At 37.3% G+C, this 15828-nt stretch overlaps 1 protein-coding gene and 1 long non-coding RNA gene across 2 annotated transcripts in view; one reads left to right on the top strand and one right to left on the bottom strand.

Annotated features, from left to right (window-relative positions):
- Positions 1–4: 4 nt before the first annotated feature.
- The window catches only part of LOC113184847 (uncharacterized), a 38700-nt gene continuing 22876 nt past the window's right edge, over positions 5–15828 (top strand). Inside the window, exon 1 of the long non-coding RNA XR_003301053.2 lies at positions 5–83. This is a non-coding gene — a long non-coding RNA (uncharacterized LOC113184847). The remainder of the gene's footprint in view (positions 84–15828) is intronic.
- Positions 5642–15828, bottom strand: part of Stx12 (syntaxin 12) — a 37226-nt gene continuing 27039 nt past the window's right edge. Inside the window, exons 5-9 of the mRNA XM_026391735.2 lie at positions 15754–15797; positions 12909–13014; positions 9300–9372; positions 8304–8386; positions 5642–7136 (exon numbers count right to left, since the gene is read on the bottom strand). Coding sequence (XP_026247520.1) covers positions 7044–7136; positions 8304–8386; positions 9300–9372; positions 12909–13014; positions 15754–15797 — 399 coding nt within the window. The 3' untranslated portion in view covers positions 5642–7043. The remainder of the gene's footprint in view (positions 7137–8303; positions 8387–9299; positions 9373–12908; positions 13015–15753; positions 15798–15828) is intronic.

The raw sequence follows: 15828 nt of genomic DNA, 5'->3' as shown, positions 1-15828 counted from the left end.
GCACGCACGCGAGGCGGCGCCTGTAGTGGGTACTAAGCTGATTTTGAGATCTTTTCAGAGTTGACCTCTGGGCTTCTGTACGGGTAGGCTGGGCTGTCATTGGAAAACGGGCTTAAGGGTGGAGAGTCAGTCTCTGTTTACATCCTCCTGCAAATGCTCACGAGCTCTATAAATCTAGTGACTGCGTGGTCCCCTAGGGCTTGCCCTCAATTTAGAGAAAGACTAGAGGGCAATATTCAGAGAGCAGAGTGCTTATTCATTGTTTCTCCTCTTCCGGCCCTTTTCCGGAAAGCTGCATCCTACCCACTTGCCCTACGTGTGGGCCTTGAGGGCTTCTATAGATTATCTGGGAATTTGTATTAGTATGTTTATGAAAACTGAACAAGCTGGAGCAGATCCAGTCAGAAGGCAGGCGTCCGTATCTTGACTGTACATGACTCAAATGGTTAATCAAGTTGTAACCCATCGGGATTTTTTTCTTTTGGTCATAATGCTCATACTGTGCAAGAAAGCATTAGAATTGCAGTCTTGCCCTAGACCACCAGCTGATTGAAGGAGATCAACTACAGGGCCTTTGGTTGTAATAGCTATGTGTATTGAGTAACTGAGTACTTACCTGGGCCAAGGGCCAAGTATGTATTTTAAATGAATCTTTCATTTAAGCCTCATAATACTCTTCTTTTTTTTTTTTTTTTTGGTACTGGGGTTGAACCCAGAGGTGGTGCTTTACCCCTGAGCTACATCCCCAGCGCCTACCCCATCCCTATGTTTTGAAATTTTTAAGACAGGGTCTCCCTAAGTTGCTTAGGGCTTTGCTAAATTGCTGAGGCTGGCCTTGCAACCACCTCCTGCCTCAGCCTCCTGAGTTGCTAGGATTATAAGCGTTTGTAACTGGCCCTGGCAACACAGCACTCTTTGAGATAAGGATTATTATGATCCCTGAGTCTACTTAATGCCAAATGCTCATTAATAACTACCATCTCTCATACTCTTATTTTGTTATAATATTTATTGGTATGCAACAGATGGCCCCTTTTTCACTTTTTCGGGAAGTCAGAGAATTATCAGACCTGCAGTTTTTATTTTAAAGAAATGAATTGTATCATTATCATTACCCAGAAATAGGCGTTGCTCAACAAAATATGGAATCATCTTTGTATGATGGAAGTTTCCTTTATTGATTCCCTTCTGCTGGTACTGTATAGATCATATGTAGAAAATCAGCCTATTCAGAAGATTTTGCCCGTAGTGAAGTCTCTGGTACTCAAGATTTAACTGCAATATTAACTTGAAATTTAAAATGATAAACTCCTAGGTAGATTAAATAATCACTTTTAACTCTGGTCTTCGAAGCACAATAAACTCATCCAGATAATCAGATCACTTATCAAATGGCCTGTAAACCCATTTTGTCCCATTGTTCCAGATGTAGAACACCTACAAAAACTTGAGCAACAAATATGCCATTTATGGTAACTTTGAAATAATTATGTTATTGGAGATATTTTCTTTTGAGAAAAGTAATAGGTGAATGGTTAGTGTTTGAAAAAAATATATATGAAAAAATATGTAAAGGACATACAAGCTCTATATTATGATTTTTAACCTACGAGAAACTGATGCATCTGTTGTTAATTTTGTTGAAATACTCACATAATTAAGAATTTGGTAATTAATGGATTCATATCCCCCTTTTCAGTCTGGTGATTCCAAATTAAGACCAGGCAGATAGGAAAAATCCTATTTCTAAACTTAATTTCAAGGAAAGAAGTAATTCTAGGGCTGGGGATATAGCTCAGTTGGTAGAGTGCTTACCTTGCATGCACAGGGCCCTGGGTTCAATCCCCAGCACAAACAAAAGAAAACAAGTAATCCTATGGCTCCCTCCTTTAAGCACAAGGATACGATTCTTTAGAAAGAAGGAAATAGTCTCGAACATATTCTGATTTGTAACAGAAAAGAATAACATACTTTTAATCTACAGTGATTATATGGATGGGCCTTTGAGGTTCATGCCCCTTTCAGGGATGAGGTGATGTTGAAGCCATTTCTAGCTATCAATGACCTGACAAAATCTTATGTCAACTTTGCCTTTCAATTTCTCAGCTTCTTCACATGGTCCTTCCAGTATAATCCATACAGCCAAGAACCCTAAAAGTTATAATCTTACCCTTATAATTCTTTACTCCTTGGCCATGTTCCCCATTTCCAGCTCAGCTGATATTCACACTGGCCTCTGATGTAATGGGACCTTACATTTACCCAGGTCCTTATAAAGCAAAATGCTCTTTGTTTGGGCACCAATGATGTCAGTACAGACCAGCAAACTGGAGGACAGTAATGCAGGCCTTTCACCTTTTAAAATGGAGACTGTTGAACTAGCTGCCTTTGGATTTTGGTATCTCAAAAAAGAGTGGACTAGAATCTAAAGACATTAGGAACATATCAGTGTCAAAAAACTTTAAAGCATCTTTGATATGACTTATGAATGATCAAATGGAGTATAATCCATTTGAAAAATTGTATATAAGCTGGAAGCTTCATTTAATAGGGTGGTAAATGAAAAGAAGTGCACAAGGTGCTCACAGAAGAAAGAATGTTCATGAGACGTTGGGTAGAAATGATCATTTCCTCAGATTTTTAGGGACTTACAAGCATGGTGGTGCATGCCTATAATCCCAGCAATTCAGGAGGCTGAGGCAAGTTCATTTTTTTAAAAATTTTTATTTTTAGTTGTTGATAGTCCTTTATTTATTTATATGTGGTGCTGAAAATTGAACCCAGTGCTTCACACATGCCAGGCAAGTGCTCTGCCAGTGAGCCACAGTCCCAGCGTGAGGCAAGTTCAAAGACAGATTCAGCAATTTAGCAAGGCCCTAAGCAATTAGTAAGACCCTATCTAAAAAGTAAAAAATAAAAAGGGATGGGAATATGGCTCGGTGATTAAACCTGCTGGGTTCAATCCCCATTCCCCTTCCTGTAACAAAACAAAAAAACCCCAGAATTTTAGGGAAAGTTTCGTGGAAGAGATGGCAAGCAGGACATCAAAAGATCTATTTATTAGCGATGCATGGAGACAGTATACAGTGTCTAAAGGTGTGGTTTTGAAGCCTGAGTACTTCATTAAATCCTGGCTCTGTCACTTGTAAGCTGTATGACCATGGGCAGATAGCTTACTATACCTCAGCTTTCTGAGCCATTAAAAAGGGATCCTCACATAGCTTTATAAGTTAATAAATATAAAACATTTAGCATAGTATCTTGCCATTAGGGTTAAAATATTCCACAAATGACCATTCACATACCGAGCATCCTCTCAAGACTTTCAATTCCTTATTAGACTGCTATTCCTGCCACAGGCCTTTCACTGTAAATTAATGAGGCTAGTCTACATGGATAATTCAGGACTTTAGAGATGTCATGGACCAGACAATATAATGCAATACAGGGTAGCATTTTTTTATTTTGCCAATTAGATTTTAAAAAATGAAGTCTGCCACTTAATATCACCAGCATTTTACTTCAATAATATTAAAACACTCTGTGTGTGTGTATATGTTGCTGGGGATTGAAACTGGGGCCTTACACATATTGAGCTTTATCAATTTACCCTCAGCCTTTTAAAAAAGTTGGAAGACGATAGGGATGTTAGCTTAGTGGTAGAACCTTATCTAGCATGTGTGAGGACCCAGATTGGATCCCCAGAAACTTGGAGGGGGCGGGGTAAGGCCACCATTTCATTTTTCTTGTTTTTCCATGGACTGTTATAAATGTGATCCTTGATCATAAACCAACACTAAAGACTATTATTGCAAATTTATTTTTTAAACATTAGATTAAGGATACAGCTCAGTGATAGAGTGCTTGCCTAGTGTGCAGGAGACCCTAGGTTCAATACCCCCCAACACACACAAAAAAATTAGTGCCATATTGTGAATCAAATTTCATTTAGATGAGGTATTCAAATGAGCAACTCAGTTGGTCCAAAAATAGATCATGGGCTAAGAATCAAAATCTTTCAACCATATCTTGGTTAAATGGAGATTCTAAAGTAATTCTATTTTGTGATACTGAAAAGTAAAACTGAAAAAAATCCTTTGAAGCTTAAGGATACATTCAATATGCTTGGAAAAGCAGAGAAGAAGCAGGTGATTCCTAGCTTATGGAACAGTATGCTAGACTGAGACATAAGTGAAGCTCTGCTCTGCACTTAGTGATCAAAAGCAAAAGTTGCATTTCCATAACTGTGGTCATTTTATTATAAATTACCTAGATTCAACTAGTTTTTCACAATCATGACTAAGTCTCTGAATAGAAAGAAAAACTGAATGCAAGAGGCTGAGTGTTTTGCTTTGCACAGACAGAATAAACTCATTTTAATGTTTTTGCCCAGTGATGCAAGACAGTAAAAGTTTGGTTTGAGAGCTAGATTGTGCATTGCAATGGGTGAACACTCCCATTTCCAGCCCTTACAGAAATCACACACACACACCCCCTCTGGGAGCATCAGTCTTATCATTTAGCGAGTTCTTCTAAAACATCCCCAGATGAAGTGGCCAGAATGACATTTCTACTTTACCCTATACAAGTTTTAATTCACTTAAAGAGAGGATGCTCCTAGAACATTTCAATAAAGGAAGGTAGAATAGGCTATGAGAAAAGGAAAAGGGAGTAGAAAGGCAAACATACAATTTGTATGTTCATACTAAACCCATCATCTTTCTAGTCAATTTTATAGCTGGAAAGAACTACTGAGAAATTTGGGGCCTGTGGGTTAAGCGATCTGTCTAAGTAGCCTCAGTAAGTAATGGCAGAGCTAAAATTCTACAGGTCTTTTGACCTCCAAGCCAATGGTTCTCACCATGACCACACATAAGAATTACCCGGAGCTTTAAAAAATTCCCATGCCCAAACCATTGTCCAGACTAATGGAATTAGAATCTTGGGGTGGGGAGGCTAAGATATCAGTATTTTTTAAAGTTTTAATTAAAAGTCATAGTTAAGAACCACCGTCCCAGATCATAGTGGTTCCAAAGAGAAGAAAGGCAGAAGGAAGGAGGACTCTGTGAATAAGTTTATTAGGCCCATCTAGCAAGTCCTTTGGCACCTGCCACAAATCCTAGGCCAAGTTCATATTTGCTCACTGTGACCATCATTACAACCACCACTGATCACACAGTACTACAGAATAGAACTATGGTCACTTTATTTTACCTAGATTCAACTAGTTTTTCACAATCAAAACTTTTCCTTTTCTGGAATGTTTACAAATGATATATCCAAGTCCAACTGTAATTTGGAGCAGAAAGGTAGTGAACCAGAACTGTGCCACTGTGTCACTCCAACAGCTCTATCCTCTTTCAACTTACATTCCACCCCCACTGGACCTTCATCAGGTCTCCAGTCTTGCAAGTCTCAATTTTTCTCATGATAGCATGTTTCTTTAGTACCTATCTCATTAGGATGTTAACTCATAAAAACTTATTACAGGTCTGGGGTTGTGGCTGAGTGGTAGAGCACTTGCCTAGCACATGTGAGGCACCGGGTTTGATCCTCAGCACCACATAAAAATAAATAAATTAAATAAAGGTATTGTATACAATTACAACTAAAAAAACATTTAAAAAAACTTACTACAAAAGCTTTTCAAATGTTTATTTGTATTAAATAGGTAGAATGGTGCAAAAGTGCAAAGAAACTTATGCATTTGGGTTCTTGTTTCCCTGCTTTTCACATTAATTTAGTACAAGAAAATTAATTAACATTAAGGGCAACTGAAAGAAATGAACATAAATATAGGTTAAGTAGCCAAATCTTTAAATTCACTAAAGGATGAACTAAAATTGTTGGCTCTGTTCACATTTATGTACTTAAGCCTGTGGAAAAAGGGAAGTGGACAACATTTATATTACAGGACAGCAATCTTTTATTGAATCTTTTTTGTCTAAAACTATGCATGGAGTTTTATTTATTCATAAATTAGAATGAGTCTAACATCACTATACCAAACCAGTATTATTTACAAAAATGAACCTTTGCTTTATCACCAGGTTCACAGGACTAAGTTTTAAATCCACTTCAGTTTAACTTTTAAAATCTCCCTGCCATCAAATGCCCAGAAACCCTTACAGGGTAGGGGCAGCCTTTTGACAGCAAATTCATCATTCACTAGGAATGTAAAACCACAAGTGAACAACAACAACAGAAAGATTAAATCATTCCAAACAATTCCTATTTGCTTTCCAAAAGCATGCTATGTCTAATTCTCCCTTTCTTTGCAGACAGGTGGGAGAAGGACCCATAGAGTATATTAATAATGATTAAATTAACCTCTTTGAAAAGGGAACAAGATGGCTTAGTGTATATGAGGATGAACTGCTGTGGATGACACTAGCAGATAAAGTAGATAAAGTAAACTTCAAACTTGATTAAAACACATACCCAGCAACCAGCCAGTTCAAATAGATACTTCTCATCTTTTTTCTCATTCAATTTAAATCACAGGTATTCTCCAGTTAAATATAGTGCCAAAAATTTGCAAAGCAGGTAATAAACTTCTTATAAATTCAAATTAGAATGTTAAATAATAAAAATTGCTGGCATATTGTACAGTTTCTGAGAGACTCCAATATGCTGAGTCCCAGAAAGTAATTCATCTCAGTTGCTAGTAAAAAGGTAAATTTTATATATACATAAAAAGACAATATAATGAGACTGTAGTGTCATCTGTCAAAAAGAATATGTAGAATGGAATTTTCAGTAAACACCTGGAATGAAGGGCAATCAGAAAACAAGAGAAAGCAAAATTCATATAAGTTAATTCCTAATTTGAGAAATCAATAAACTGTATACATAAATTGATAAATACTGTCTCCATAGGTCACTAATTCCAAGGACTAGTTAGTAGTTAGTTTCTAACTAAATTATTACAGGACATTCTGGTGTATGCTCTCTTCTTGTGATCAGTTTGTTCTCGCAAGACTCCAACAAGCACTTGCTTTTGAAAACAACTCAGCAGGAGAAGGCTCTGAGGCAGTCACACTTCATTTAGAAACTTGCCAGATAATAACTATCAAGACTCCAATAATCACTGACAGGACAAGTACCAGGATACACATCTTCTTACGAGATTTTTTCTGAGGAAAGAAATGAAGACACTCATGAAACAAGTAAAATTTTCTATATCTAATTAGACTCCAAGTGTGCTTCATAAATTTGCCTCCTTATAATTCAAAATCAACTCTACCCATGCACAAATATGAAGAGACTTCCCCCAAATCTCTAAGTTACCACCAGTAGGCAGTAGTACAGATTTTAATTGTTCCCAAATAGTTTTGCATATACCTATGCTGTTAGGCATTATTTGCAGTAAGTGATTTGTACATGTGTTTTAGTAACAGTTTTATACCTATTATAAAATTTTATGTTCATTGTATTAAAAAAAAAAAAGCAAAAGGAGAAAAATCACCCACTGATAAAACCATTGACTGCATTCTTTTACGTATGCATATTGTTGTCCAACATAATTGGGATCATACTGTATGATTTTGATATTTTTCTCAATGTTTATCATCAACATTTTTGTTATTATAAACTCTTCATAAACATCTCTTAATTTAAACATCATACAACATCAAGTGGATATATATGTAATGGACACTAAAGCCATCACCTAGTTTTTATAGAGCATTCCCAGATAAAACATACCCTAGGAACCTGGAAAGTGACTGAAATGCTATTTATTTATTTAAAAAAAAAAAAAAAAAACATGCAACCTAAATTGAAGGGAAATAAGAAGGACTTATTTACAATATTTGTACATTGAAATAAAGACCAAAAATTCATAAAACCAGAGTCTCAACTAATAAGTGGAAGAATTTCACTTTATAGGCATAGCTTAATAATAATTAAGCCTTATTTATTCACATATAAGTAGCTATTATAGTTGATTCTATGTCCATCTTCTATAGCCAGTATCTATGAAACCCCACTTTACTTGTACCTCTTACTATCCTAACTCAAATACATTTAAGCTGCTTAGGATATAAGACTATTCTTATACTAGGTTCAGCTATTATGGCTAGCTTATGGGTTAGCTTTGCAGCTAAGAGGGTTTTGTATAAATTTATTCAAGATTCAATCAGGTAAAGGAAAATACTAAAACAGAACCAGCAAAACAATTATGACTACTTGCCTCCAGCTTAAGCCTAAAGAAGAGGCTGCAGCTGTTTAATGTGTCAATGTATCCTGATGGCCCATAAAGTGTGCAGTACAGAAAGACCTTCTTTGGTATCTACTTTTACCTGATAGTAAGCAGCTCGCTGTAACTGATCACTGGCTCTTTCAACATGCACCTCTGAGCTTTCCACATTGGCTTCTATGCTATCTGCAAAAAGGACAGGGGAAATTTTAGCACCCTTGGATATTATGGGTCCTGGATTTGCTATCACCAGTCATGAAATCAAAAGTTACTACCTCAGTAAGAGAATAACCCTATTCTTTGGAAATAAACACTGAAGTATTTAGGGATAAGGATTTAAGAACTATGTGACTAAATGATTCAGAAAAAAAATACATAAAAACATTGTGTGTGTGTGTGTGTGTGCGCGCGCGCGCGCGCGCGCGTGTGTATAGCGCAGTTTTCCACTGACCAACAAAGAGCTGCTTGGTTTGTGGATGGCAATTCCAAAGTGAAAATACAATATCCTGTTTGGATATATACATACACAGACACATACATGTACACACACAGAATGAGAGTACAAACAAAGTCAATGAGGCAGAATGATAACAAGATGTAAATTTGAGTAAAGGGTATAAAGGAGTTCCTTGTTTTTTTGTGTGTGTGTTTTTTTTTTGGTGGTGCTAGGGATTGAACCCATGGCTTTGTGCATGCAAGGCAAACACTCTACCAACTGAGCTATATCCCCAGCCCAAGTTCCCTGTATTTTTAAAAACTTTTTATAAACTTAAGATTAATTTCACATAAAAAGTTTTTAAAAAGTCACTAATCCCATAATTGTGCAAGTATCTAGAGAGAAAAGCTGGGAAGCTGATAGCTATTTGTTTAAGCAAAGACTTCCCAAGAAGTTATGGCAAGTGAATAGGGCTAATTATTCACAAAGGCCTCTCTTTACCTTCCACATTTGACAATATATGCATATTACTGAGAAAATTTATTTAGTAATTTTAAAATTATAATCCCAAACTTTAATTCTATATTTGACACATCTTACTGACTTCTTGGCACACAAATACTTTCAACTCACCTTGATATTAAAGGTATCAATAATACATACCAATCAGATCACCTTGGTCATGGATCATCATGGCCAAATCTTTAAATATCTGATTGACATCCAAAATGTCAGCCTAAGGGAGACAAAAAACAACTAACATTAAGCAACATGTTAGATGATTCCTTTCCTCTAGTTTTAGCTTTTCTGTTGTTTGTTTATTTTGTCTTGTTTTTGGCTGCTTAGTTTTATTTATAGTGGATTGAACCCAGTGCCTCATTCATGCTAGGCAAGTGCTCCACCACTGATCTATATACTCCCAGTCCCACATGTGGTTTTTTGGTACTGGGTATTGATCCCAGGGCACTTTATCACTGAGCTACATGCCCAGTCCTTTTTCACTTTGAAAGTCTTTTTTTTTTTTTTTTTTTAAAGAGAGAGAGAGAGAGAATTTTAATATTTATTTTTTAGTTTTCGGCGGACACAACATCTTTGTTTGTATGTGGTGCTGAGGATCGAACCCAGGCCGCACGCATGCCAGGGGAGCGCGCTACCGCTTAAGCCACATCCCCAGCCCCAACTTTGAAAGTCTTGCTACACTGCTGATGTTGGCCTTGAATTTGTGATATTCCTGCCTCAGTCTCCCAAGTTACTGGGATTACAGATGTGTATCACTGTGTCTGGCTTCCCAAATGTGTTTTTAAAAACTCGATAAAACATGATTTCTCTATAACAGAAAATAATCTATCACTATTTACCTAATAGCATAAAATGGAAGGCATGTAAACCCATCTGTCAAGCAATATTAGTTGAATGTGCTATATGGGAACCAGTATGATCACCCAAGCCAAAAGGTTATAGAATAGAAGCTGGATTGCTGGGATGGATAAATTCTTGGTGTGATAGCTCTAGATGGAGCCTAAATGGGCCTTATGGCAAAAGCTTGTGAGTGCCAACAAACAACAATGAGTACTGTGACTTTGGATTAGAAAATTTAAATGTATTTATATGGGATCTTGCTACCTGGTAAATGCAAGGAGGAGGGGATGTCACAGGAAGGAAGCCTCTTTTCCCCCAGGACTGATTCTTTTGTTTTCTACTGCCATTTTGGCAGTGCCCTAGTGCCACTGGGGAAATAAGTACATGATAAGATAAATAAAAAGGGTGATATAGAGGAAATGACTAATGAGTGGTACAGAAAGGTGTGCAAAAGAGGAAGACTGCATAAGAGACAGGACTTGAGTTGTGCCTTAAAGCAAAGAAAAGGCCATATAAACAGAAAGGAAGTGAGTTAAAGAGCAAATAGTCATGGCCAAACCACCCTGAATGTGCCTGATCTCATATAATCTTGGAAGCAAATAGACTTATTTGGCTATAACATAAGGTTTGTATGTTAAGAAAAGAAATGACTGACGAGGCTCGTTGGCACACGCCTGTAATCCCAGCGGTTTGGGAGGCTAAGGCAGGAAAATCACGAGTTCAAAGCCAACCTCAGCAAAAGCAATGTGCTAAGCAACGCAGTGAGACCCCGTCTCTAAATAAAATACAAAAGAGGGCTGGGGATGTGCTCAGTGGTCGAGTGCCCTTAAGTTCAATCCCTGTTCCCCAAAAAAAGAAATGACTGGATATGAAAATTGATCCCAAGGGACTCTGTCAAATGTGAAGTGATCCCCATTCCTGACATTCATTACATTACATTCCTTTCCATATGTCTCCCTCTGCTCCCTGTTCACATTTCTAATGTTAGAGAACCAAGTCAATGATTAGCAAGTGAAAAAGAGTAAAGGAGGGGTTGGGGTTGTGGCTCAGTGGTAGAGCTCAGTGGTAGTGCAAATGTGAGGCACTAGGTTGGATCCTCATCACCACATAATAAACAAAATAAAGGTATTACATCCATCTACTACTAAAAAAAAATATTAAATAAAAGAATATTTTTTTAAAAAGTAAAAGGAAAGATATAACATATTTTTGTTCATACGTTTGCTTTTTATTAGTTCTTTTTAGTTATATATAATGTTAGGATTCATTTTGACATAATTATAAAAGAGATGTGACAGGGCTGGGGTTGTGGCTCAGTGGTAGAGCGCTCACCTAATATGTGCGAGGGCCTGGGTTCAATCCTCAGCACCACATAAAAATAAATAAATAAGATAAAGGTTTGTGTCCAACTACAACTAAAAAATAAATATTAAAAAAAATGACACATTTGAAGAAAATAAAGTAGGTATAACTTGAGGATAAACTGTCTCATCTAAAAACAGACATTGGCCAAGCATGGTGGTACACACCTGTAATCTCAGCAGCTTGAGAGACTGAGACAGGAGGATTTCAAGTTTGAGACCTACCGTAGCAACTTAGCAAGGCCCTAAGCAACTTAGCGAGACCCTGTCTCAAAAAAAAAAAAAAAAACAAAAAAAAACGGGGGGGGGGGGCTGGAGATGTAGGGCTGGGGTACATGTAGTAAGTGGTAAAGCATCTCTGGGTTCAATCCCAAGTACCCACCCCTGCCAAAATAAATAAATAAAATAAAACAGATACTGATGGTCCCTCAAGCAGTGGGTCTCAATTTTGGCTACATATTATAACCATCTGGGAATTATAAAATATCCAGGGCCTCATCACTAGTAATTATGATTTAGCTGGAAATGTGGCTCAAGCGGTAGGGCGCTTGCCTGGCATGTGTGCGGCCCGGGTTCAATCCTCAGCATCATATACAAACAAAGATGTTGTGTCCGCTGAAAACTAAAAAATAAATATTAAAAAATTCTCTCTAAAAAAAAAAAAAAAAGAAAGAAAAGAAATTTTAAAACATAGGCATCACTAGTAATTATGATTTATTAGGCTGAGCCATATAAAAATGTGGATATTTGCCCATTTTTAACCTAAAAAAGGAATTTCACGTAATTGATGGTTCAGGAGGAGAACTCAGGCATTAAAAAAAAAAAATCTTCCCCAGGTGAATCTAATATGCATAAACTGGGTTCAAAACCACTGCTATAGATGAAGGTCAAGGAGGCACTCCAAGTTTCTCCACTATTGTCCCCACCCCAGAGATGGTAGTCATCTACCTCCATGGGGAAGAAAATCAACTTATTTAAAGATATATTACTGTTTACTATGCAAAGTTCAAGACGGAGCTCAGTTATTTAAGAAAGGTCTACAGACCCCCCAACACTCCAAACCCCTACTTCATAAACTATTTCCATTTCTCTGACCCAGTGAAATAATAATATCTACAACTTGGATTTGGACTCTAGAATTAACTCAAAAATGGAATAAGACTTTTGGCTTACCTATATACTGTGCTAACCAGACTAACAAAGGGACTCTCCATAGAGTCATGCCCAGTCTAGAGGTGGCTATTGAGATTTAGGGGTAAAGTCCTAATAAAAAATAAATATTCATTTGTCTTGCTCTGTTCTCTGTGTATTTCTCAAGGAGACCAGGTAAGATGTGGTACTGGAGAAAAGGATTTGGGGACTGCTAAATGCCAAGGCCAATACCATCACAGCAACTTAGTAGCAGTAGTTCCACCATGACTTAAATTGTGACAGATAATGTGAAAACACATGACTCATTTTATGCTTTTTCATAACTGAGAAACTTCAGGCTTAAAATCTCAAATACCTGCAGATACACTGAGTCAAACAAAAAACATGACCTAGCTCTCACCTCCAGCTGCCGAATAGCGGTTTCCCTTTCTTTAATGAGTTCCAGATCCTGCTCAGTGATAGCTGCCTCATCCTCCTGGCTCTGCATCTGGTTCCACTCTTCATGGCTGCAGGGAGACAAGCACTCTAGATGAATCCTCCTTCTTTAGGTGTGATGAGACATCCCTACAATTCCTCTGTTGCCAGCAGAACCTATGTAAAGAATAACTGGGGCACCAACTTCTCTGTTATCACTACAAAGTCCCCAAGGACCACAAGCTTCATACCAGAGGAAAAGAGCTGGTAATACCAAGAAAACAGTCTCAGCCTCTGGGCAAAACTGAGATGAAGCAAAATTATTGGGGATGAGATTCCTTGATTTTTTCATTTAGGGGTATACTCTGTAATCTTGTTAGGACTTGGTAGACAAGGAAAGTAACCCAAGATCTGAACTCAATGAATTTCTCTGACTCATCCTCTCCCAGGGCACTCTCTAAGTGCAAGCTGTATTGGTACTTTGGGTGGAGGAGAGCAGGCTAAGTAACCTACCAGTGCTTCACCAATTCATTTAACAGAATCAAACCGCCTGGTTTTCAAAAATTTCCCTAAGGTTATGTTTTTGTGTTATATACCTCGTAACAGAAAACCAAAGTAAAACCAAAATTCATAATGAAATATTATAAATTCTGAAAGTATTTAGAAAAAATTATTATACTAGCTACAGAACACTTTGAAAATGCAGTGATATGCATTTTTAAACAGTATGTATGAATCATACTTCATTTCCACATATTTAAAGAATGTCCTCCATGACTTGGAGATACAAACTGAATAAGTCAAGAGTCCTCCATGCCTTTAAGATGTTCATAGTGTAGTAGGGGAAATGGATACAGGATAAAAATTTTTAAATTCCAAACTAATGCCATGAATACACATCTGAGATTAGCTTAGAGAAGAGACATCTTTCAGATACAAACTATCTGCTTTTTCTCTTCATGTTCCTAAAAGGATGAGTTGCCTCCATTTCAGAGGTGAGTAAACAGAGACCAAATAACACTGGCAAACTTAAATCTGAATTAGAGATAAGATGACTGAGACCTCCTAATCTGTAGATTTGTGGGTTCATATTTATTCCCATGAGTCAAGCTTTATCCCCACAAAAGGGTATCAGGGGTTTCTTGAAATTTTTTATTCACCTTGAAATTATTCCTCCTTTAATTCAAAGATCTTAGAAAAGCCCATGTCTTCCCTTTATTTTGTACTTTTTTCTCATTATTTTGTTTTTGTTTCATTTTTGTTTGGTGGCAATGAAGATTTAACCCAGAGGCATTCCACCACTGAGCTACAACCCCTAGATCCCAGACCCACTTTTTAAAAAGTATCTTTTTAGTTATAATGAACACAATATCTGTATTTTTATTTATTTATTTACTTTATGTGATGCTGAGGATCGAACCCAGGGCCTCACTCTAGCACTGAGTCACAACCAAGGAGTGATCTCCTTTTTTTAAAAAAAAAATTCTGAGACAAGGTATTACTAAGTTGCTGAGGCTGTCCTTAAATGTGTAATCTTCCTCCCTCAGTTTCCTGAGTTGCTGGGATTATAGGCATGTGCCACCACACATGGCTTCTCATTCATTATTTTTTTCTCATTCATTTTGTAAAATTTATTTTTATTTTTGTAATTGTAGATGAACAGAATGCCTTTATTTTTATGCAGTGCTAAGGATCAAACCCAGTGCTTCACACATGCTAAGTACTCTGCCACCTGCCACTGAGCTATAGTTGTAGCCCTTCTTTTTTTTTTAATCTTTATTTTATTTTATTTTTTTTAGTTTTAGGTGGACATAATATCTTTATTTTACATTTATGTGGTTCTGAGGATCGAACCAGTGCCCCATGCATGCTAGGCAAGCACTCTACCACTGAGCCACAACCCCAGTCCCTCTCATTCATTTAAAATTTTTTTTTAGTTGTAGATGGACACAATGTTTTTATTGTATTTATTTATTTTTTATGTGGTGCTAAGGATCGAACTCAGTGCCTCACACATACTAGGCAAGTGCTCTATCACTGGGCTACTACCCCAGTCCCCATTTTTTGTTTGTTTGTTTTAGGTGGACACAATATCTTTATTTTACCTTTATGTGGTGTTGAGGATCAAACCCAGTGCCTCACGCATGCCAGGCGAGTGCACTACCACTTGAGCCACATCCCCAGCCCTGTTTGTTTGTTTTTTGCTGGAAAATGTGGATTATTTTTAAAAAGGTTTTAATTTGTTTTAATTAGTTATACATAACAATAGAATGCATTTATGCACTTTGATATATCATACAAAGATGGGATATAATTTCTCATTTTCCCAGCCCTCATTTTTTATATTAAAAATAAATACAGCTGGGCATAGTGTCGCACACCTTTAATCCCAGCAGCTCGGGAGGCTGAGACAGGAGGATCTCGAATTCAAAGCCAGCCTCAGCAATGGTGAGGCACTAAGCAACTCAGTGAGATCCTGCCTTTAAATAAAACATAAAATAGGGCTGGGGGTGGCTCAATGGTTGAGTGCCCCTGAGTTCAATCCCGGTACCCAAAAAATAAGTAAATAAATACAGACAGACAGGAACAGTGGAATATGTCTGTAATCCCAGCTACTCAGGAAGCTGAGACAGGATGATGTCAAATTTCAAGGCCTCAGAGTCCCTGTCTCAAAAACAAAAATAACAAGGGCTGGGGATGTAACTCAGTAGTAGACCACCCTGGGGTTCAATTCCCTAGTAGCATAGAAAGAATTTAATAGACATACAGACAGATTAGATAAATAGGGACTCCCATCAACTATACATCAGGTTGGATAAATAATTCTTTACCTGTCAAATGAAACAAGCTGCTCCTCTCTTTGTCTCTCTTCTGCCTAGAAAGCAGATGGCATTATTATTGCTGTC

The sequence above is a fragment of the Urocitellus parryii genome, chromosome 11 (genome assembly GCF_045843805.1).
Source record: "Urocitellus parryii isolate mUroPar1 chromosome 11, mUroPar1.hap1, whole genome shotgun sequence".
In the NCBI taxonomy this organism is placed as follows: domain Eukaryota; kingdom Metazoa; phylum Chordata; class Mammalia; order Rodentia; family Sciuridae; genus Urocitellus; species Urocitellus parryii.
This window is presented reverse-complemented; position numbering and strand designations above follow the sequence as displayed.